This window comes from Lepisosteus platostomus, chromosome 2 (genome assembly GCF_059453375.1).
Source record: "Lepisosteus platostomus isolate fLepPlt1 chromosome 2, fLepPlt1.hap1, whole genome shotgun sequence".
NCBI classification, from domain to species: domain Eukaryota; kingdom Metazoa; phylum Chordata; class Actinopteri; order Semionotiformes; family Lepisosteidae; genus Lepisosteus; species Lepisosteus platostomus.
The window spans coordinates 55435076-55460374 of record NC_142612.1 but is presented as its reverse complement, the minus strand read 5'-3'; the positions used below and the strand labels follow the sequence as shown (position 1 = coordinate 55460374).

The window sequence follows — 25299 nt, the reverse complement described above, 5'->3', positions numbered from 1 at the left end:
GCTGCTTTTCAATGGTGGATGCAGTGAGTTCCTTCATGGGTGCACTATATTGGATACTTTGGATGAAAAGCACTACAGAAATACAATTAGGGAATTATTTTTAAAGAATCCTTATGGAAGAACAAAAGAATAAGGGGAACATTTTACAGTCCAGAAGTGTACAGCAAATCTAACAGTACAGCAAAATACACTTACAAAAGACATAGAAGTTACATAAAAGTGTTTCAGGAAGTGTTTAATTCAGTATAGTTAAAAAAATAAATCATCATATTATACGGACATATATATAGAGAGAGATCATAGTATTTTCAGATTGTAATCATAAATCTGAAGTGCTATTTGTCTGTCATTCAATTGCATAAAATCCATTCAGCTAAAAAAAAACAGAAAACAATGGATCATTCATCATTTTGCTACTATATTAATGCATTGCCTACAGTAGAAGCAAATAGTATTTGGTTAATGCAGCTGTGAGTGATACCTAATTCTTTTCATGAATGCATGTCTAAATTGTTCATTAAATGAAGTCTTTTCCCAGGATTAAACTTGACTACATCTCACCCTTTTCAAGTAGAGAGCGCATTTAAACAAAGAACCCCTGGAGAGAGGAAGTCAGAACTGCATTTTTTTCATTGTGTCTTTGTTACTCTCCTGCACCAAGGTAATTCTATTTATTCCTCTGTTAATTCTCCCTGACATTTACAATTACTGCAAATTTAAATTCTGCCAGTGATTGTCAAACACTGTTAAAAGTTTTCACATCACAGGGGGCCTTAAAAAGACAGTGTGCATAGACTGGACATTTTTTACAAGCATTCTTTGGCATTTACTCCTTCATATGTTTGGAAGTGCCTGTGTATGTTTGGTGCATTTGTTCTGTTCCGTCTTGATTTTTTTTTACTCATAGAACCCAAAATGCCATCATACACCATATTAACTGAATGGATTTCCAGACTTTGTGGTCTCATTCTGTGGCTGTCATGTAATAAGAGGTTAGGAAAGATACCGGAAGATTTCAGAATGATGCTGACATGATACTTTGTAAAATAAACATCTGTTGATCTCACCGAAATTAAGAGAAATTGCATGAATGTGCTATGTACTTTAATGTGTAATCGCATCCTAAATGTCAGGCAATTGATCATAACAACAATGTTGTCTTTTTCCCTTCATGGGCTTTTTTAAGAAACAGATATATGGAATTTTTAGATCATTCAGCTACAAGCAACCAAATAGCATAATGAGCCATTTGGAACATTCCTTTTTCTCTTAACATCAGCAATAAAATACACAAGCACCAGCTCAACATTTGGAATACACTTGCAATGGCTGTGACATGTCCCAAAATGTATGTCATATTGACTGCATGTGTTAGCATTTTTTTTTTTCTTTATGCACAGTTTTTACGGGGACATGCAAATGTATTTTGAATTGCATGGAACAATGCCATTTCTTTGCAGGGAGTAGCAGGAAAGAATGGCTAAATTAATTTTTTACAAATGAAGAGGAGGTGATTAACAGGTACAAACATACTGTATAAAACAAAATAAACAGTTCGGTCTCTGGACTGTGGGAGAAAACTGGCACAACCAGAAATTACCATGAGGCCACAAGAAGTACATGCAAACTCCACACAGAATGTATCACTAAGCAGAACTGAACCACTACAACACAAATGACACAACGATGCTTTGTGTGTATAAGAATTGTGTAAATTAACACAAAATGTCTCATTCAATATGTTGTAATAAAACTGAGAACTTTTTGATCAATACATATAAACAAAGTAATTGCACAGTTCTGTGGTTTTGACGCTGACTCTTTATGTCTTTTCTAAATGGCTTCTTAATCACATCTAGCATTTGCATTTTTGCTTAGGTAGCCAACAAGTCTCTTACTGGAAATCAAACCAACAGCATTTCTTCATCTTTCTTGTGAGTGTACAGATGTTATAGTGATCAAGTCTACTACCTCTGCTTTGCCAAAAAAAAATTTGCTGGTTCAGGGGACCAGGGACACTTAAATCTCTTTTAAAGAGGGAGTGACATTACGTCTGATAGTGCACAGTCAGTAGTGCTCTGTTCCACATGTGAATCAAGAAGAAGCTGAATGTCAAGTTATAACAGTATTATTACATTTATCTCTGAGCTATAGAAACAAAAGGGTCTAACATGTCACATCTAATGCCTGATGTCTTGTGATGTGACTTGTTTGAGTTACTACAAGATGTGACGGAACTGTATTCTCAGTATTCTGTGTTGACTCTATTCCCAGACCCTCATGGCTCAATATTTTTCTTTATCCTTGCAAATCATGCCCTGCAGAATGGCCAATAACACACTGGAAAACATAAATAACCCTCCAAAATGATGAATGCGGGACTTTTCCTCTTTATTGAAGACCTTTGCCACAGCCAGGAAGCAACTTACACTGATGACATCTCCAAGTGCAGCAGGATCCCCAGGATTATGAGTGCTGATATCTTTGCAATACAACGTCTTGGTCTCTCCTGCAGCTGTTATCAGCTGGATATCTTTAAAGAGGGTAAAGAGGGAGGTTGGAGGTACAGTATATTCAGAGTACTTTCTCAGGGCTAATTGTTGTGTTCAATTTGAAATTCCCTTCAAACCCCTCAATGTGACCGCCAAGTTTATGGGAGCTCAAATATTTTTCCACTTTTCTGGAGGGGTGTTACCCATTTTGAAAAAGAAGAATTTATTGAAATGTATTGTTCTTTACCTGTCATTAATGCTACTAATATCATTACTGTAACCGAACTAGAAGAATTGAAAGCAGATCGCCAGTGGCTGTATAGCTTCTTTAATATGCTACAGAGTCAGTTTCCAACATAATCTGCAGAGTTTGGCAAAGCAGGTACAATGCCCAAGAAAAACAGATCGTGCTGCTTTCTATTGTACAGTATATGTCTGATTACAGAAATGGGATGGACAGCTTCAGAGTTTCTGCACTGTGGGAACCACTGTGGCACCAAGGCACATTCTAGTCCCTATTTGTCACTAAAAGGGTCTGTGTGATCTTGTTATTGTCTATTACAGGAGGATTTCTCTGTTTATATGAACTATTCAGGGTGAGACATCTGTCGCCTGACAAAAAGAGCTGGTTAACCACAGACAATAGGCTATCCCAGGGGTCTCTTCTCCACATATTGTATTAATACCCCTGCGCAAGCTGATGGGCTGCATTAGTGCATCACTGGTATCATTTCTGTTCAGCCTTACTGGCTGCTGTCTCCAAGCTAAATGGGAAATACCTCATAATGACTTTGATATGGCATCACTATGACCTCACTATGACATCACTGTGACCTCACTATGACTGGGAGTCTTCTGACAGTGGCATACAATTGACAGAGAACATGTGGGGGGTAATGTTAGGGTTAGTCTAAGATGGCTTTCTTGGCAAACAATGACTCCTGCACTGCACTTGCAGACTTGCTTTGACATCAGACCTGATACTCCTCCGATGGGCACCAACTCTTCTCCCAGGTGCTGTGGAGCAACATGCCGCATGACAAATGACTCAGAGGGTGGCACTGATGAGGTACATGTGCACGTGCCTCATCCTCTTTTGGGTAAATCCAGAAGCTGGATAAAAATTTAATATATTATATAGTACATTAAAGCTTAAAGTTGCTGAATATAAAGTTGCATAAAGCTTAAACTATAAGATTATATGTAGTATATTAAAGTTTAAAGTTGCTGAATATATGAATTATATATACTGTCCTGTATATAATATTATACTGTATATCAACACTTGACTGAATATATGAAAAAAAAATGTTTATTCAATTAAGTTGAACAGCACACTTGTACCCATGTGTCTTCTAATTTCCTGTACAAAACGTGTATTCATGAGGCAATCCAAGAACAGAACTGGTAGTATGTGTTTTGGAAGTTGTGGGTGTTTGCGCTTTAGCAAAGGAACTCATCACAAGATGTAAGCCATGACCCAGTGCACTTCACTCTGGCTCATCATTTAGGATAATGTTGTATCAAGCAGCTTTTCTCCTGAGATCATTGCTCCTGCTTCCAGTCAGATTGTTCTTCTTTTAGGGCATTTAATAGGTTGTGAAACGATTTACATTCCATTATCACAAATCAGCATGTGAAATGGAGACATTTCTCTGCAGGGTTTAAAGCCACCCACTGTCAGGGGCTGTGAATGTGAATGACACGGTAGCTTCAATCCATGAATTTACACAAGCCTTTCTCGATTTTGCCTAATCTTGGCCTCCAAGGTGGGACTCTGCATTGCTCTATTTCCTATTTTTAACACACTTAAAGATCTGGAACTGGATTCCATGTTTCTGAGAATCATTGGTGTTGTAATGTCTAAATGTACCTACTCATTGTCCTTAATTTGTGAAAAAGAGTTTTTATTAATAATATGCCTGATTTGAAAAGTCTATTACTGTATATAAACATATGAACTGTAGCATAGACCTAATGTTTTTAATATGCAATTTTTAAAAATTGTACTCAAAGTATATTAATTAATTTTCTGCATTAAATCCTACTGAATCATCTTCACTTGATATGAAGCCTCAATCCTCAGCTTACCTTTTCCCCTCCAACATACACTGCTCTTTGCAAAAGCCTACAGTAACTTTGGTACACTCTACCACCGTTCATCACTGTTCAGCCATTATTTCCTCTGTGCCCATACGAGATACTGTACCTTCATTTATTATCTCTGCATTTCATCTTCCACAGCTCCTTTTCCTAGTCTATGCTGAATAACCCATTGGTAACATCCACAGTTCTTCATGCGTTCATTAGTCTGGGCTCATTATTTGCATTATTAGAACATCAGCTCATGCCTTCAAATTGAGGTTTTAGAGTGCCTCAATGCAGACTTAAAAAAAAATGAGGCATTCATTTATCCCATAATCAGTCAAACTACTCAATCAACAAATTGTTCACAATAAATAATTAATGGTGTATGGGCAGGTGTAATCAGTGGATGTTATTTTATTCAAAAAATGAAGGAGTAATGTGTGTAACTATATGGTCTTAATACAATTGTGGAGTGAATAACCTTTTAGGGTTCTGGTGCAGTTGTGTGGATTCCTGTAGAGGTGGCCTGAAATGATTATTTAAGTGGAGACATCTTTTACATATTGTAATGTGATGTTTACTTGCACTGTTTATTTTCAACATTTCTGTACGTGTTAAACAAAGCTGCTGTAATGCAATACAAACCTCTGAGAAATCAGATATAAAAAAGCTTTATCATATCACATATCTCAGCTTTCCAAGTGGTTCTCTGCACAATTCCTTTTTACCAGTGACTCCTATTTCTTGATGTCACATAGCAGTTTATAGAAAAAGACTGTGTTCCAGCCTCAAGAGCTCTCCAAGCACCCTTTTAAACTCATGACCCTGTAACTCTCCTCTGTGGAAAGAAAGCTGAATTTTGTTGGGCTGTGATTTGAGAGTGAACCTTTCATGCCCACAGAAGTGCAGTGGAACTCATTGCTTTCTAGAAATGCATATGGTGTATCGTGGAAACAAGAAATATTTTTTATGACCTAGATTTCCTTTTCTGATTTTTCTTTTTAGTGAATTCAATGTGGCAGCAAAATAAGGATTACAGAACTTTGCGCGAATTTGGGAAGAAAGGTTTGAACATGCATCTGGAAAACGTAGAATAACGTAGAAGGAAAATTACTAAAAAGCTGTTAAAATAGTAAAAAATGTCTCCTTTTAGTGAGAATTACATGTTTTCTACATTAAACACAAAATACAATGTGTATTATACACTAAATAAAGTTCCAGGTGAACACTATTTTACAAAAACCAAGGAAATTATTTTCTAAAATTAATCTGTGTGAAGAAAATATACTGTAGATGCATTTAGTGCAAAACAGAAAAATAAAAAATGAAGTAAAGTTGAACCAGTGATTATCTTTTCTTACTGTATTGAAGTAGAAGGACAAATAAATCCAGAACAAACAAGGAAAATACATTTTCTCAGAATGTCCATTCTTTAAAAAATATTCTCATTATGTTTATTATAAAAATATAAATGTTTCCACTACAAATCATTTTACATTAGTAGTAGGCCATCTACATTTGTACATGTAAGGTCTAAATAAAGAAAGGGGAGCAGAGGGGTGGAAAGGGTGCGAGCAAAGCGAATAATGTTCATTAAAACACATATTTAAAAGCAAATACAGAACATCAGTAAAAACCTGGCACAAAAGGTCATAATTTACTGTATGCTACAAAACGAAACTCTTAAACTTTGCACAGGATATGTTAACAAATAAATAATACATTTGTAAATTATAATTGTTTCTGAATGTATAAAAAACAAAAAAAAAGATAATATGATACACAAATTTTAAAAATGTTTCCCTCATATATTTTTAAATAGCGAAGTCTGTACAAAGAGATGGCCATGTAAATGACAGTACCGCTAGTTTCACTGCTGCTAATATTACAATATCATGTTTACATATATACAAGCTAATACTGTAGGGAACATTGTCATTCACAAGCAGTTTGAAGGACACAGGGTATACGCTTTTTTTCGTGCTGATTTCAAAATGGCACTGATCAGAGAAAACTGCTGTCTGAAGTGTGAAACAACGTGAAGGTCTGTTAAAAAGATGGCATTTTTCTATCTTGTCTTTGAGAACAACACAATACACTTTAACAAAGAGTAGTGGAATACGATGCCAGCTTCTACCTACAGTACATAGTCAATCTTCCCTATTCTCTCATGATCTCCTTTTAACACCACTGGCCTTTATAGTTCAGTTGTTATTTCCATTTGTTCCTTGTGGATTGCTAAACTAACACCTAGCAAACCCCTCCAGGCTTAGAAGTTGTAAGTTCCATTATTCTGTCCTTTTATTGGCATGGATTGTGTGCTGGGATAAGAAGGAGTTCACATTCTCTCATTCTAAAAGCACAATAAGATTTTAAGATTACCTTTCATCTTCTGATCCAAAAAAGTGGCTGAGGAGAAAATGTTTATGATTAACTAAGAAAATTGATTTCTATTACCAATCCATTCCCCATACAATGCCCCATAGCTCCATGATTTCATGGTTAATTAGCCTGAGGCCCTGCTAATGAGACATCTTACTGTACTTCTCTTGCAGTAGCTTACAATGTTGGAGTGTTCTGGTTTCTGAAGAGTTTATCGAGACACTGGAGGCCTCCTTCTGCCTGAATATTGGGCCTCTGTGACACTATGGCTAAATATGTTGTAGAGGCGTAAGAACTGTGGGCTTCTCACTATGGAAGGACAAGTCTCAGGTGGAAAGAGTCCAAACATGTAAGGAGAATGCCGCTCTTATCTTTCGATATCGTCTACACAGCAGATATCCATCTAAAACAGGGCTGACACTCTATGGGCTCATTCTTGGAGTGCATTTACCTTCACGTTTTATTATTTTCTGTCTAATTCACATCTGACACCTAGAGCTAAGGAGGAACAAGCCTTAGTTTACCTGAAACATCCTGAGAACTCACTGAAAATGCATTCATCATGCAATCAAATACCAGTTTAAAGCTGTTCTCCCAGTGAACTTTGTTTCTATGTCTGACCTAATGAAAACTTCCAAAGAAAATTCTTGCTTAAGAAAGCAAAACAAAAAGGTTAGTTTCCATGGTGACAACATGGCACATCAATAACCTTCAATGCCCTGGGTCATCAATGCTCTTCTTGACTGGGAGACTGTAGTGATATCAAATATGGTCAACAGTGTCTCAAATTCTAAAATACTGTAGTTTACAGACCTTTAAGCATACAAAACAGCAAAATACAATTCTAAGAGCTGACGTGTATGTAGTAGGATGGTAAACTAGTGAAAATACATTATGGCCTTAAAAGAATAACATACAGTTAACAACATTGATGCTCAATTAGGGCAATGCAATATATTGTGGCGTTTTATTGGTATACGTTTTATTAAGGGAAATGTTTAAGGCATTTATCCACCTTTCTAGATTGTTTAATGAAATGCTCTTTGTAATCCAAGACCACACTTTCCCAGACCCAGAACCCGCTTGGTTATACAGCCACAGATGTCAGAATCTATGCTTTGGAAAGGTGTTGTCAGGGTGGGGGGATTTTGGGTTGGTTCTGAAAATGTCAAAGGCTGTGCAAGTGGATTTGGCACCTTCTTGTACTGTTTTTCTGAGGGCTAAACTGTGACAGAAAGTGGCTTTACATTTTCTCCCAGCTTTAGTTCTCTTTCTCATCATCATCATCATCATCATTGATTATTATGTATTATCATTAGTATTGTTATTGATTGTTTAAGGTGATAAATGCATTTAATATGTATTTTACTATTAATTTATTATTTTAACGTATTCAAAATTAATGAAGTTATTTGTGTAATAAAATAATTCAAAAGGAATTTGTTGTAGAAAGAAAAGCAATATTGAACTACTTTTGGTCAAAACATCTTGAAATACATGATTTGTTGATAATTTCCATCTTGTGTATAACACAAAATATCTATATAGCATATCATGCAAGTTAAACAGATTTGGTTCTTAAAATTGTTTGTTGAATGTTGATGAGTGGGATCTATGATAATGAAAAGCTACAGTAAATAAGCAAAAGATAACATGTTTACTATAATGCTGCCTGAGAAATGATAAATTCCATGGCTTCTCAAGAATACTTCTTGCTGGTTCCTTTTATATTCAACCCAGGTTTCTGAATATTATAGTCTTTTTATTGCATACTGTATTAAATATTCATTTTGAAATATTTCATAAATATTGTTTCATCAACGCCATTTGTGAATGTTGCCTTTATCCTATGTTTATATTTTTTTCTAAATAAAACCAACATTCAGACCAGACAGTAAGTCATCCTCATTCTGTTGTAATGTTATAAATCAAAACCTGAAAGTACTACAGTGTCCCTGCATTGTTTGATACTGTACATGCTTTAAAAGAGAACTTTTTATCTTACATGAATATGCACATTATGTACTCCTTTATTATAGTTATCTGTTTTCAAAAACTACTTTAATGATATAAAGATTTTCTGTTTTATAGAATGGTAAAACCAGATATTTCAGATATTTGTTAGAAAATGCACACGAATTACATTTACTTTAAAACAAGAAGGAAGTTTACACCTATAGTAGCTGCAGTTATATGAATTGATAAAATGAGCCAATTGTTTTTCAATATCCACCTGTAATGATTCTGATATTGATGATGAGAGAGTACTACTCTTGTCTGTTTTATGGTATCTGAGTTTGGGTTCCATACAACTGGACTCTCTGATCCTTTCCTGACCACATTTTATCACCACCAAACATTTGGACTTTCCTCCCATTCTGAAGTACAGTTACTTCCTCTGATTCTGCTTCCATGCACCAGTCCATTCCCCAGCTACAATGAACACTATAGCATGGAGGTTAGATTGATCTACCTTCCTCATCTATTCAGATCGGGAGCTGGAGCTGGAGCGTACATAAACTATTTTCCTGGGTTTGTCTTCAAGCCCGTGAGTTGTGTTTCCAGTGATGGGAGCTTTTCTTGTTATATGCTATTAAAGGCGTCCAAACACTCCCCTGTTGCATGCAAAGGGCCTGCATTGGCGACCATTTGGAAAAGATTAAATGGTAAGCATAGCACAAGGTCCGTGCTCGCAGCTCGTAACCTTTCTCTCGATGTGGGCGTGCAAGCCGAAGTTTCAACCATTAGTCTTGGCTCCGAGCTGTGCTTTATGGTGCCTCTCATCTAGAGCATGCATGCCACTCCAGGACTGGTGGTACAGTAACTGCTTTCAGAGATATTATCACTCTGTAGCAAGGCCTGCCCTTGTGTGCTTCTGTATTAAGGCAACTCTTACCGGTAGCAATGGAACATCTTTCTCTGCACAGAGAAAGAAGAGCTATGGGAACTGGGAGTGCTATGCAACTCTTCTCCAGACCATAGGACCTCTCTGTGTCATTGTCACTGTTCCCTGAAGTTGCTGTCCACAGCATTCCTTTATATAAACGTTTTATTTTCCACTCGCTTCTGTTCTTTTTATATTTTAGATCCATTTTTAAAACCCCAAGCAGCTTCAAAATCTTAGTTTTACACGGGAACAGGTCCGTTCTTTGTGTGTGTTTCAAGTGCTTTAATGCTGCTTACAATCTTCTTTTGAGGTCCTACAATTGTCACGCCAATCTTCTTGAAGTCCCTGCGTGTGAGAAGAGAAATCCATTAGTAAGACAGAAAGCAGTATGCAGCACACCTGTTGAGAACAGTGACTAATGCACAGTGCTGCTCCAGCAATGCTCTATTTAATTCTCTGTGTCAAGGTCGATTATAGTGACATAGTATATATGCAGGCCATGTGTTTTCAGATTACCCACCATGACAATTCAATGGGATTACAATGAATGATCAATGGTCTAACTGCTGCAGGGCAAACATATGAATGAGAGAATTCAGCAGTTACATTTGACAGATACAGATACTGTATCATAGTTAATACAATGACGTGTAAATTTAAGCAGTACCAAACACTTACTGCAGCTTTTATTGCAGGTTAAAGCAGCCTCTGTCAAGGTGAGACTTTTGAAACTTTGTACAGTTTTATTCAAAGTTGAAGAGATTGAATGTAACTCAAAGAGCATTGAAATGATGACACTGAGAAAGACAAACATGCGCGGGTGGCAAGGAATGCTTTCAAACAACAGGAATTGAAAAGACTGGGATCTCTGTGGTACGATGGAAGAAATATACAGTACAATAAAAAGCCCACTACAATATTCTATTACAGCTTCAAAAAGGCTGTATAGCTGTTGTAATACCATGTTCAAAGCATGAAACAGCACTGACACATGTGTACTGAATGTTTACAATGCCTTAAAACAACACTTCTTGGTAGGATTCAATAAATTAGTTCCATGCTACAAGTGACAAAAGCATTTATTATTTACAGGCACATTTGTTTCTTGACACTTACCATATGGATGTATTCATCCCTTGCACTTTCAGTGAGGTCATAACATTGAGGGTTTAAAGATTTTGGAATTGTGCTTTAAAACGAGATGTTAGTATGTGATGCAGTGCTCACTTGCCACTGAAGTACACTGTGCTATACAGCTCTTAGCAGATACCATCTACAATGCATCAACCACAGTCCTTCACTTGGGGCTTAGAAAATGTAATGAAAGTTTGAAAAAGCAAATTAGTATAAGCAGATGTTAGGATATGCGCAGCTTTGTACGTGCTTTGTTCATGTCATTTTGCTGACGTGTTCAGGGTGCTTGGAAAAGCCACTTTTGCACAAAAATGTTAGAGAAAAGTTTTGAAGCAGCCAGCATACAGTAAGCAGTGGTCAGACCCACCATCTGGTCCTTCTGGGATTAAAGTGTTGTTATTCCCAGGGACTGCTCCCATTCGGGGGAAGAGGCTGCTGGCTTAACATCAGTCAGGCAGATTCTATGAATAAAGTAAACCTTTAGAATCACATTAACTCCCCAACTTCCCACTCCATGTGAAACACAGATAGCCATTGCAGACCATCATACAGTACAGTATGTACAGTAAAATGCAAGACCCAGAAAAATGTGACTCACAGAAGACAAAAACTGAAGTACAGTATGAGCTCTCAACAAAATCTCAGATATTGAGATTCAGTCCCTGACACAGGTACTGTAAATTCCTGTGGAGAAATACCTTTCCAGCCTCATCTGAAGGCAGAGGAGGTGACAACGTTGTTTCAGGAGATTGCCACATGCTTTATTTTGCTAATCTCGTGGTTAAAGTCACCTCGTTCGGTCAAATAACCTTCTTCAGTGCAACACAATAAAGCAGACTGTGCCATTCTCAAAACAGTGAGTGGAGGTTCTGTCTTTGTCATCAGAACAAGGATCACTGACCAGAAGTTAGTCTTTTTGACCAAGATCTTTCCGGTTTTATAGTTTTACAGAGATATTCAGATCCTTTTATAGTTGGTCCTTCTTTGTTTTGACACTTTGTCCTTTACACCCCCCAATCAAATGTGTTGATTTTTTTACCTTCCTTATTGTATTTAATCTTTGAAAAGCACCTCTACATTACTGTGATGTAAAATTGAAATGTACAACCATGCAAAATCACAGTTTAAATTTAAATCATTGAGGTTCCAGAGATTCAGTTGTTTCAGAGTTTGAACAATATAGCATACTAATATATAATCATGTATGTTCTTGATTGCCCAAATGGGTGGGACTCTACTGTCTCATGGCCACTGTTGTGCCACATTGTATCTGCCACACTCCAAGGTACTTGCAAATGCATATATTATATTTACAAATGCACACAAATATCGAGGGCTCAAAATGTGAAAAAGTGGATGTCTTGAAAGTGTACATCTTGACTAGGATGCACACTTGGTAGGAATCGTAGTCACACTAGGATGAGGGTTTTAACAGTGAGCTGACAATTAACAATTGACATTCAAGTGAGCTATTTTCTCTAACCCACAGTTCTCTAAGCCTGGTCTCGGCTTAGAGAACATTAGGATGTTCATTTAACAGAACAGGTGGCATGTTCATTTAAGTAATTTAGATTTTTTGAATAAAAATTAAAATCAAGGATCACATTTCAAGACCCATTTCACCCAATGGAGAAACTGTATTTGGACAGTGTAGCTGCCATATTGGTCTTGCGAAATGTTCTCATCTTTAATGACACTGGCCAGTGCAGTTCATAACACAGAGGACCAAAAATGTTATTTTTTTTGTAGTTTCAGTGACATATTGACTTCTTTCGAATGTTCAAAGAGCCTTGATGAAGATTTAATTGTTGGTGCTCTACTTGAATAAATTAGCTTTCTTTTAAAATATATGTGGATCACAGGTTTTGACTTTTGGCATAGTATTGAATAACGTCCTACAGAAACTTTTCATCCACTCTGGGATATTTAGCCTTGAGGCAGCACAGCTTTTACGCAGCTGAAAAACTAGGGGAACAAACGCTGTATTTAATTAATTGAGCAGACCCACAGTGTCACGGCATGGGAACAATATGAACATGAAAGGCACCCTAGAACCTCTTTCTTCAGAGAGTGCCAAACTAGCAACTACACACACAGCGGGTATACAGTAACAGTAATTTAGTATTCCATAAGGCTAATGTGAGGAAGACTGACACATTCAGTTCCTCTCCCAGCATGATGTCTTGAGACCCTTTATTTAAACTGTTTAAATTAAATAACCCTTCATTTAAAGGAGAGCTTAAAACGTTTGCAGCCACTGACTGAAATACAGTACGTCAAGACAGCATATGAATAACATAACATAAACACTATGGGCCTACTGACTTGGCACACATTTGTTTGTAGTACTTTACTGTCATTAGGATAAACATCTCAGATTTATAAGCCCTACAGTAAACCACCCCTAATGTGCAAGGAATGATTATTACTTTTGAAGCTGACTGAAGTCAACATGCTGGGGCATGAGAGCAGGGATAGTGAGTGCACATTCCTAAAATATTAAAGGCCTAGCTTACCTGTTTGTCTGACTGTATTCTATATTAACAGTGAACAATTCAGAGCAGAATTCAATCTCTCAAGTCTGTAACTGCAACAAAATTAACATCAGATGATGTACACCTGTAGGTCATTGACTTTTAAATTCAACAACCTAAATAAATTAATTTGATTCCATTTAAAAGTAGGCATCTGTGTGTGTGTACGCAACATGTAGAAAAATACACCCTTCCATTTCCCATCCTCACTGAGGGTAATTTCTACATTACCTCCAACATTGATGTCAGGTCCCAATATTATGTTCTTACATCCCCCAAAGGTTGGATATTTAGTGGAATCTGGAATTTGTCAGGACAACATCAGTAATACTATCTTTTTCTCAAATCCATTAAGAACATTTTTAAAGCTGTAAAACCTAGCTTTTGTGTCTGAAAAGGAATGAACAAAGAACACTGAAGGTGTTCTTCGTCTTTATAAAAGTTATTGAATTCTACATATTAAAAAAGGAATCAAGTGGTACATAGATCATATAACGCTTCAACAAGACCATAAATGGAAACCTAGGCCCGTGGAAGTATTGCATTGAAATACATCAGAGAACTTCATAGCATACAGGCCGGGTGCTTAATAAGAAGATGAGAAAGCTGCTAATGAGAGGAGCCCCAATGTCTTCACTTTCAATGCAAGGACCAGCTCATTAGGTGACACTCTTGACAGGAAACTAGCTAAACAATGATGATCTTCAGGGAGTTCTCTGCCGATTCATGAAGTCCCATTCAGCTGAAAGTCTGCAGCCCACTAATGCTTACACTGTAGGCCACACACAGCCCCCTTGTGTTCAGGGCTGACACACATTTCTACATCAAGTCCACCATTTGTTCAAAGAAAAAAGTTAGGATACTAAACTTAGGGTGCTAGTCACCTCTTCCAGGCACTTTTTGCTTAGGCTCTAATGTGTGGAAGTAGTTCATGCCATTGCATGGCAAATTAACCCCTGTATTTTCTATGCTTATTAGTAGGCTCTTCTGGGTCCCAAAATAACCCCCAGACTTCGGAGCTCCAAAAAGAAAAACAAGAAAACCCACTCCTTTTAGAACTCTGTCTAAACTTTTTTCCTGCCTAACCATAGGCTAATCCACTTACAAACTTTTACACAAAAAGACAAATGGTTTCCTATCAGTAATTTGTTTAGTTTTAACAAAATAGACTCTTTCTGTGCTTCAAGATTCTTTCCTTATGTGATCACCAAACTGTGGCAAATCAACCTTAGTCTAACAATCTGGTCTCTATGAAAAAGACATCTAGCTCTACTTTGTCCCACCCTCATATACCCTGAGTAAAGGCCTTCATTGAGAACACCTGTGCTCAATTAGTTTGGGGCAAATATCACATTGGTCTTTGTAAGCTGTGGCCAGATGGAAAATGTAGTTTTCTCCCTCTTTTTCTCTCCTGGAACTACAGAGCTGAAATGGGGAAAGTTATAGACAGATAAAGACTCTGGCATATGCTATCTAATTGAAACACTATATATATAGCTTGACCCTATATTTTGTCTTAATACACAAACTGATTTATAGAGTTCAAGTAATATGAAATCGTACAAACGTGCACCCTCAATGCAATCTTTCTGCCTACCATTCTTGATGCATACCACTATTTCTCATAAGTGAATGCTTCAGATGCTAACTGAAGACCATGAATTCTTGCTCTTCTTAATTTCAAGAGATGCAGCGTCAGGCCTTATATTGTTAACAATCATCAAGAGCTGTGTTTATGTCATAAAATGCCTTTCCCTCTTTCCTGACACCTGGGCATTCCTGCATACTAGTTTTTTTTCAGGCCTGTAATATGCCAGTCTCACCACGCAGCTGGTGTTACAGACAACCTTGAGACACGCTAAACTCTGAAGCAATTAAAGCTGGGTCAAGGGTGAGGGAGTTTATTTTTTGTATGGTATTTACATATAATTATTCACATTCTTCAGGAAAAAAAAACAGACACGGAACAAAAGTTTCTTAATTGCTCTCTGTGCTTATGCATTTCTACATTCTTCTTCTAAGTACAACCACAAAGTTTAAGAAAAGCCAACCGAGGGCCACAAACTTTGATCCAAATGTCAAGTTATTTACACTGTCGAATACCTTATCAGTTAAGTGGAATGGCATCCCTCCAGGGACTTCACCCTGGACTGGGTTTCAAGAGACCCCGAGAATGCCACCACAGTGTTTCCCATAAAACCTAATCAATGCCAACTGCAGGAAAATACGAGTTTATTATTAGAAGCCTGAACGAGTCAGCTGTGGCCCTTAACTATAGCCCTTGCCAGCTTCAATTTACTAAACCCATTCCAAGTCTCCAGAGTCTGTCGTAATGTTTGCCATGTATTTGTGAAGTTTTTTCTTTTTCTTGTTGGGTTATGCACAGAAAAAAAAAACCCACAGTAAAAAACACAGTCATTTCTAATTAAATTCAAGGAGGTGCCTTTTCATTCAAAAGAATCAAATCTAGCTATTCTCCATGAACTGTCGATATTAAATCAGAGGACTGTCAACACTAAACACATCTCCTTCTCCCTACAGTCCTGAAAAAGCACATGTTAAAAGAAAGGTTGGAGTGACTGCTAAAGCTTCTAAATAATAGTGAATTACAAATGAAGGCCGCAAGTGGAATCTAATTAAATGTTCACATACTTAACACCATGTACAGGAGGCACTTCTTTACACAAAGGGTTGTGGGAGAATGGAACAACCTGCCCAGCCACGTTGTTGAAAGCAACATCCTGGCTTCCTTCAGGAATGGCTGAATATGATCCTGGGTGAGCACTATTGACTACTAAACAGGCTTAATGGACTGTATGGCCTCCCCTTGATTGTTACTTTCCTTATGTTCTTATACGTTCTTTATGAATTCTTAAGTCCTATACATTCTTAAGGTATACAAACATATCACCTCCACTATGCATGGAAAAATGTTACAACAAAAGCAAAACTGAAGCTCTTACTCTGTAGACGTCTTGGCCAGCGTGTCACATGAGCTGTAACTGACCCCTGTGAAAGTGTCCTTACAGGGCACTGAGCGAATACTCTCCAGCCAGTCCCCCATGGAGCGCAAAGCGGAGATGTCTGTGCTGTTCCGATCCAGCAGTAGGTTGGAGGGCCTGTATGGGATTGGAGAAGACAAGCAGTGGTGAGCTGGATGGGTGACAGGATTAGTTTGCGAGTTCAATCTGGATGCTGAGGAGTGGGAGAGTGTGGACACCATTGAGTTCCTATTGCCTGCTGCTCAGCTGTGGACTTTCTGTCACCACAGCCCTATAAAAGTGACCCTGGGAGTCCAGTCGACAGGACCACCGCCAGTGTGAGCATTGTATCCTACCGAAAAATCCGAAAACAAAAAGGTGGATTTTTATGCCTGCGATTCACATCAGGAAAGGAAATGTTAGCATTAAAAAAACAAGCTCATAAAAGCACATGTTGCAAAGAGAAAACACAAAGGGTAAGCCCCAGTCTCCCCCCCAGGCCTTCATAAGGAAATACCCGTGGAGATGGGAGAAGCTCAGAAACACAGATTTTTCTCCACTGTCACAATGGGTATTTCCTGCTATAAACTGTTTAGTACCAATAAATTATATATAACCACAAGTAAGTGATCTGAAAATTCCAGATGACTTTTGTTTTCTTTTATACTACTGACATCCTCTTCATAACACAGCAACAACAATAATCCATCCATCCATTTTCTAACCACTTGTTCCAATTCAGGGTCGCAGTTAGAGTCAGAGTCAATTCCTGCAAGTAACAGGCACAAGGCAAAACACACCATGGATGGGATGCCAATTAACCTAGCAGTACATTTTTGGACCGTGAAAGGAAACCAGAGCACCCCGCGGAAACCCACACAAACATGGGGAGAACATACGAACTCCACACAGATAGTGACCCTGGACTGGAATTGGCAGCAGGGCCACAGCAGTGTTAACCACTGTACCACTGTCCTTAATAATAATAATAATAATAATAATAATAATAATAATAATAAGATGATGATGATGATGATGGCCAAAAAACAAAAAAAGAGATCTTCCCGTGTCAACGGTTTGAAGTTAAAAAATGGTCCTTTCACTGTTAAGTTTTAAGCTTTTGACTTTTAAGTTCTGTTTTATTGTTCTAAACTTTGGTAAGGAAACAAAGACAAAATACAGACAAGGCTTCAACGTTGGCACGATTCTTTCAATGGGGCTTGACCTTGCACACATCGCCAGTGTGTCTGCTCTGAATATTTGGTTTTCTAGCCTGGCTGAATCTTGGACCTTAAACACTAAATATGAAAAAAGAACCTTGCTCTGCAGTCAATGCTGTCTGACCACTTTCATTTAGTTTATATCTGTGATGTCTCTTCATTTCACCCTTTGAATGCTTGAATGAAGTATATACTGTAAATGTTTTTTTTTTCCTAGATAATAGATAATACTTGTGAAACTGTCTGAAACGAAGACTCTGTTTCACTTGATGCTTTATTCAACAAAGTTGTGATTTAATATGTGGTGCAGGGGCTAGGCCTGGGTTTATACATTTGATTTCAAAGCTAGGGGAATTCTGGCTCTGAACCTAACAGGAAATGAGATTCTGAAGCAGAAGAACAGATTCATTTTGTAAATAAGCAATTTTAAAATACCAAGAAGTCTTCACAAAACCACAAATACTGTGCGCAACTGCTCATTTTCGGACATTTGAGCATTATCCAGCTCTTTGCGTTTTTTTTTAATAGCACTTGTAAATAAAAATTGTATTATTACTGCAGAGCAACACTGCATGTCATTTTGATGACGACAATAACTAAGAATTATAGTGCTTTAGAAGGTTGCTCCTTATTTTTGAGTTCTTTTAAGTTTTAGCCAGTTTGACAAGTTTGAAACAGTGAGTAGAGCATGGATTCCAGTCTGAAGGCATTGTGGGTAAAAATAAGAATGACCAAATTCATCTCTAGAGTGGAGTGTTTATTAAATTTTATTTGCATATCATTTTTGTATTAATCTTTAAAAATGACCTTAAAATTATATTAAATGGAATTTTCATGCCCAAAGGAATAGCAAAATGAAAAGGTGGGTTCTTTAAAATGCCTCAGATCAGAGGGCTAGGGATAGATTCAAATGTTATTTTCCAATATATTTTCTTGCTATTTGATTCAATTAATTTCCTAGCAAAGTTGCTCTGTGATTGCAGATACAGCAGAAAAGCATGTATCCTTAGTAGGGTACTGTACAACCATGAACTGAAATTACAGTAATGTATTCAATACATTAGTCTATGCTGACATAATATGATAAAACTCACTTACTGTATCATGAGCTAAGTGGTTTGCTTTAGATTGTTAATAATGGATAAGTAATTAATAATGGGGTAGTTTTTGTTTTCACAGATGGCTGTTTTGATTAACTTAACAGTATGAAAGGATGCATTTTCAGCAACCAAGCTATTTGTAATGCTACACTGTCATCCGCAGTGTTAACACCTGACATTTACAAAGAGCAATGATGATACTGCTGTTGGGAAGATCTTGTCTGAGTCAGAATGAGAAATATAGACATTCTCCAGTCTGGAGGGAGATTAAATTATGGAACAGTGATGAAAGAATGTTTGTGATAACTTACTCCTTGAACTTACTCCTTGATCTATCCATAGATATTACATTATCTCAGATAATAATTCTTAGACAGCAGTTTACAATCCTTAACAAAGATGGAACACATTTTTTTACAACAAGCAAGTGTAGTTTAGTCTCCCAACATTAAAGAAACATAAAAAGGTTACAAACTACAAGAAGCAATTTGACCCATCTGGCCATATGTGTATGTGTATTTAATTATCCAAATTTCTCCCCAGCTGTATGTTGAAAGAAACCAGGTTACTGGCTTCATCAACTGCCAGGGTAGCTTGTTCCACACTCCCACAACCCTTTGTGTGAAGACATGTCTCCTATTCACAGTTTTAAGTGCATTTCCCCATAGTTTCTGTTTGTGTCCTCCGGTTTCCACTGGTTCACTTATTTTCTTTCTTCATTTTCAAAACTTTCTAAACTTCAGTGGATGCTAGTAACAGCAGTAGACACTAGCGCAAAGAAAACAGACAGCTACGCCCCAAATTCAAACCTTTTCTATTTCTTGAGGAGCCTTTAATTAATGAAGTTTCAGCATTAACCCTCTATTTTACAGACTGTTCAATTTCAGCCCCCCAGGATTCTGAATATTAAAAAAAGGAATGAAAAAAGGAAAAAGAGAAGTAAACACTCAATGTTCCTGTCTTGATTTTTCTTTTCCATTCACACAGTGACCTCTAAATAACCACTGCTGTGCAGTATCATGTTTTTAAAGGCCTTCAGGGAGACTAAAAGGAAAAATTGGCTCGGCTCCTCCATAGAAAAGACATCTGGGCAGCTTAGTCATGGACAGGAATTTGTCTCTCACTGTGAAGAGTGCCGAGATGCCTTCACAAACCGCGCTAGGGGAAAGCCCGGTCTTTTCAGCATCAACACGCATGTGCCTGTAACCCCCAGCTTTCAAGCAGTGGTCTGGCCATGAAATTTATTGGCCAGGGCCTGAAGTTCCATTTGCATGTAGAGCAGTAGACAAATTAGGTGTGCTGGGCCGTGTGCAGCTGTAACTGGTGTCCTGTGGTGCTTCACCACATCTTTTACTGCTCTCCATAAATCAACGTGACCCAGCTCCCAGACCATCCGCGTTAAAAGCCAATCAGGAAAATTACAGGCAAGCTCCCTGGGACCCATTTTCACTTTCTTAAGAACTCGTTAGTCATCGTTATGCACTTGAGCATCTTTATAATAACAAAGCTCCCAGTTACACGGTCAGCGTACAAGGGACGCTGTGGCTTCAGGCACCCCCAGGTGGATTCAATTTTACTAAAATAAATTAAAAAAATCTGAAGAAATAACAGCTGTCATGCTGGACCTCACCGAGTACTGGCCTCATAAGGAGAGAGGCCATGAAAATGAGAAATATTTTTGTATCTGTCTAGCATTGTAACAGTTGGTGATACCCAGTGAGGTAAAGCTAAGAGTGCACTGAAGTCAGCTAAGCTGCTTTAGTGATGTTGCTGTCAAAACCCATAAACTATCCAGACGTGTTAGGGAACTGTACAGGAAATGAACAATTGTCTATGACAAGTGCGTTCTGTGGTCTGTCTGGGCAATAGATCCTTATCTACTTCTTGCTGCACAGAAAAGGAGAAGAAAAACAGTTTATATCTTAAAACAATTCCTGGGCAAACAATCATACAAAAAAAAAGGTGAAACCTGAGAGCACACATTGGTTCATCGGGCCAGAGCTCATCCTGGTTTCTGTTAAACTAGTCTGTCAAGGGGATCACCCTCAGCAATGCTGCTCTCCACTTACAGAGCTAGTTGGACTGGACCAACTGGGGTGAAGTACAGTACCTCACACAAGGTACAACACCAGTGTCTGTAACAGAGACTCAAAACCACCACTTATCAGTCATGAGTCAGAAGTCCAACCTACTGTGCTACACCAGCTTCATTATCGGATATAACATCAATAAAAGTCGGCAAGGTTCTTACAATGGAGTTCGCTTGAAAGGGAATTTGAAGCTAATTTTAGAGTTCATGTAAAAGGTTTAATATAACAAAGGTTACTTATTAGAGGAATACCATTCACCCCATTTTATCTGTTTGGTAGCATATTAATCCAAGAATCTCATCCAGCCCTTTACTGATAGAAGTGAAGGTATCAGCTTTAACCACATGGCTGGGTAGCTTGTTCCATTCTGCCGCAAACCTTAAGGTAAATTACTGCCTCCTATTCTCAATAACAATTCTTCAGTGCCTCCAATTCTTCATTAAAATTCATCCTGAGATGCAGGCTGAACCTGTTTTTGGAAATGGTCTCCCCAGTGTCCTGCACTTTGGAAAAGTAAAGACCCCTCAGATTCCAGACAAGAGCCTGGGTGAGACTAGGTTAGAGCTTTACCTTGAAGCCGTGTTGGCAATGATCTTCAGGCTGCTGGGGTTCCGAATGAGCTTGTCCAGGATGCTCACAATCTGCTCGAACTTGGGCCTGTTGTTCCTGTCCTTCTGCCAGCAGTCCAGCATCAGCTGATAGAGGGCAGCCGGGCAGTCCATGGGGGGTGGCAGCCGATAGCCTTCATCCACTGCTTTGATCACCTGCATATAGGCATAGGGAAAGGTGTGATGGAAGGACTGAACATACGCAGAACCCCTGTCATTTTCCAATTAGTACCTCATAACAGAGGAACCACCTTTTCCACCACCTGTGGTACAGATATCAGTCTTGCACACGGCCATCTGTGTTGGCGTAATGCTTTTGTGTGTGCTGGCACCAGTTTGCTATTGTCGTTTTTACTGCTGTTGTCAGACTTTGACAAGACTGGCATTTTTACAATGCAGTGCTTCTACGCCTGTGAGCATAAGAACATGTTCTCCCTGTAGGAATAGACAAAAGGACTATTCCTTCAACCAAAGACATGGCGACATTTGAGCTGCCATTTTTTTCTGTGTTGAAAGATGTGGGTTGTAGGGGATCCTACAAATACATACAAATGCCCACAAGGAGAATAAATACAGGATTACATCTCTCTCTTTTTTGGGGAAAAAAAGAATTACAGTTATCCTGATTTATTCAATAGTTATTATAAATGAAAAAAACTAAAAAAGATTTTACATGTACCTTTGAAAGCTCATTCTTGCTTTATTTCTCAAACTTCAGCTGGTGACTGCATTTTGTTACAAGACGTTGTTTGGTTTTATTAAGTTATTGGGGAGTGTAGTTCCACATTTGAATTTAAATCGAGCTAAGAAAACAATCCTATATCATTGCCTATTGTGTTGAATCGTATCCAATTTAAAATGGGATATTTATCTTAAGCTTAAAGAAGCCAGGTTTTTCTATCTCCTACAAAAGTTCACCAGAACTGCAAAGTTAACAGACTTTAATGTGATGCAAGACTGTGTCTTGGTTTTAATAGGGTATCATTAATGTATGCAATCCAAATAAACACTGCCTGACTCTCCGAGTGCAGAGAAAATAACCTGTCCAAGTACCAGAGATAAAGTTACAGCTCTTGATCCCAAAAGGAATGGAAACTATACAAACAAATTGTCTGCATTGAAATAGATTTTGTTTATTATTAATTTTGACTTGGGTTTGTTTCAAGCCATCATTAAATGAAATGCACATTTCCTAATGGAAGACAATTCTCTATCCTTTGTGTGCGTATTTGTGATGAGATGACTGCCTTTCGTTTCTACTTTCCTGAGCTGAGCCCTGTCTGCCACCTGGCCCCTATACACCTGCCTTCCTCTCACAGCTTGAGGCCCCTCTGACATCACCAGTCACAGCGCATCTACTCACATCCTGATTGGACATCTCCCAGTAGGGCCTCTCTCCGTATGACATCACTTCCCACAGAACAATGCCATAGCTCCACACATCACTGGCTGAGGTAAACTTGCGGTAGGCAATGGCTTCTGGTGCTGTCCACCGAATTGGGATCTTGCCACCCTATAAAATAACACAAGTCATGAAACCTAGCCCTTAGCTACTTTCTTTACAGTATAAAGCATGTGCACATATCAGTGGTTTGCTTGTCTGTGGTCTACAAGTGGTATTGTTACTTGTTGTTGCAGTTGTGGTTTCTAGAAAGATAAGGGCACATCTTGCAAAACAATGATTCTTCATTCAAAATGAACGTATTATTGATAATATGCAGCAGCATGTCTGTAGGTTCTGTAAATGTATTCTGGATACTACAGTATATATTGAATACAGAACAAGGTTTGAGGTAATTACTTGCCGTGCAATTCATATTTAATTATTTATTTACCAGTAGTACAACTGAAAATTACTGTAGCTGTCAGTTTTAAAATAAACGATCTTACTAATTGATTAATGTAAGCAGTAATTGATTATGGCTCTCCTGTGAAATGAGGGGTAGATACACATTGCATTAATGCCCAATTGAGTTGAGAGAAAGACATCTTTGCATCACATTATGAGTACAAAATGCTGGGTTTCTGCTGAGTTTGAAAACCTTCTTTTTTTTCCCATGAAGAACCTTGTATAGTAAAAGTTTTATTAACCCACTCAACAACAGTGTATTTATACATTTCCATGCTTTCCCACTGGAGCTCTTAGACCAATGACCTGCTCCCTGAGGCAGCCTGGATTTTCTGAACAGGGTTGTTAAAATGTCACCATAGCAGTTCAATCAGCCCTGCCTGAGAACAAATATTGCTTTTTTGCAGATTACATGATATGGTTGTTTTGTCTTTGATCTCGTTTGAAAGTCTCATCCAATGGGACAAGTGTCAATGGTAAATTAACTCTTCGGGTGGAGACGAGGATAAAAATGTTGCTTTAAAAATATATCTTGCCGGATGGGTAAGTGAAGCCCTAGTATGAAAAATAAACAACTCAGAGTGAGAGCCACCTACACTAATATTTGATGGGAACTCTCAATCTGCATTGCTTGCAACCTCACAATGAGTAAAGAACTGACAAAAGACATTTGGCCAAGAGCACGTCATTGTGCATCAATCCAAATGACCCAAAATTTTTAAACAAGTCCCCCATCAAAGCAGAAAATCCAATGGACTAAAAAAATGCTTGTCTTAGAAGAGTCAGTTTGTATGGTATCTATTCTGTTTAATTCCTGTGTACTTTCCTCATAGGCTGAGTTGCCGTGCTTGAGAAAACAGTGAAATGGGAGAGAGGAGAGCCCAGCTGCGAAGCTGGAGCTCAGTGTAGTCAAAAAAACTCGTGCAGATGCTGAGAGGAGGCCAAAGCTAACTGCTACGCCAGCCAAGTCACACAGCTCCAGCCCTGCTTTCCTCAAACAGACTGGCTTTGAAAAATAAACAGGCTTGTGTACAACATTCCCCTGTGTGCTCAGACAAACAGCCAAGGCTTTAGGAACAGGCACATTATTTGTAATTAATTCGGAATTGAAAATCCTCTAAAAAAACCCTCTTGAAAACTTGAAATGGAGGAAAGTGTGTGTGGTAGTGGTAAGGGAGGGAGGGGGTGCAGTATTGTTTTTGGGGTGCAGAAACAACCGTGAGAATGAGCACTCGTTCCAGGAAAAGAAACAAGAAGTCATAATGTTTTAACTGATTAAGGACTCAATGAAAAGGCAGTGGCAGAGCAGAAAGGCAAGACAGTGATGTGTTTGACAATCTTCAAAAAATATTTACAAAGTATTTTCTTCATGCTGGAGCACTAGCACCAATATGACATTTCTGAATAAATAATGGAAGTGATGATAGCTGTGGATTTGGCTTAAAGAAATTTGAATTACTCTGCCAATCTTTTGCAATCTATTTTTGCATTGTTCAGCCTCACCGGCATATCTTATTTTTTAATCCTTTCTTTTAAGATGAATTACATAGGCATATCCTGAATTTATACTGACGTTGTTATCTTTCCCTTTTGTGGTTTCCCTTAGTCATCTGCCTCTTTCCTGAATGTGAAGATTACATGTATCAGAGTGACATATGAGCTAATTACACTGTGAAGTAAAATATGTTCCATTAAAGTCATACATAGATCCCTGCACTGCTGAAGATAGCAGAGGACAATGGAGACTGTGTGGGCTGAGAGCTGCCCAGACGAAGCTTTCAAAAGCTGGGTGATGCCAATATCCCAGTTTCCACTGTTCTGCTTCTTGCTGCTCGTATCACAGGGGCTAGGCCATCGTGAGGCTCCACTGTCAGAATAGCTGGACTTGATTGTGCCCACAGCTTTGACATTCTCCCTTCTGATTAAATGGGATT

General features: G+C 38.2%; 1 protein-coding gene and 1 long non-coding RNA gene across 6 annotated transcripts in view; one reads left to right on the top strand and one right to left on the bottom strand.

Annotated features, from left to right (window-relative positions):
* The first annotated feature begins 3378 nt into the window (after positions 1-3378).
* Positions 3379-24402, top strand: LOC148676567 (uncharacterized). The gene is made up of 2 exons (XR_015927607.1): positions 3379-3561; positions 24199-24402. It is a non-coding gene; the product is annotated as an uncharacterized LOC148676567 (long non-coding RNA).
* epha3 (eph receptor A3) overlaps positions 6009-25299 on the bottom strand; it is a 125936-nt gene continuing 106645 nt past the window's right edge. For 4 of the 5 annotated variants that reach the window (XM_088608760.1, XM_088608752.1, XM_088608771.1 and 1 more), the window contains exons 14-17: positions 22880-23029; positions 21479-21672; positions 16481-16636; positions 6009-10194 (exon numbers count right to left, since the gene is read on the bottom strand). In XM_088608760.1, coding sequence (XP_088464886.1) covers positions 10089-10194; positions 16481-16636; positions 21479-21672; positions 22880-23029 — 606 coding nt within the window. In that variant the 3' untranslated portion in view covers positions 6009-10088. Of the gene's footprint in view, positions 10195-11350; positions 11445-16480; positions 16637-21478; positions 21673-22879; positions 23030-25299 lie in introns of all 5 variants that reach the window. The other variant, XM_088608786.1, reaches the window with a different exon arrangement.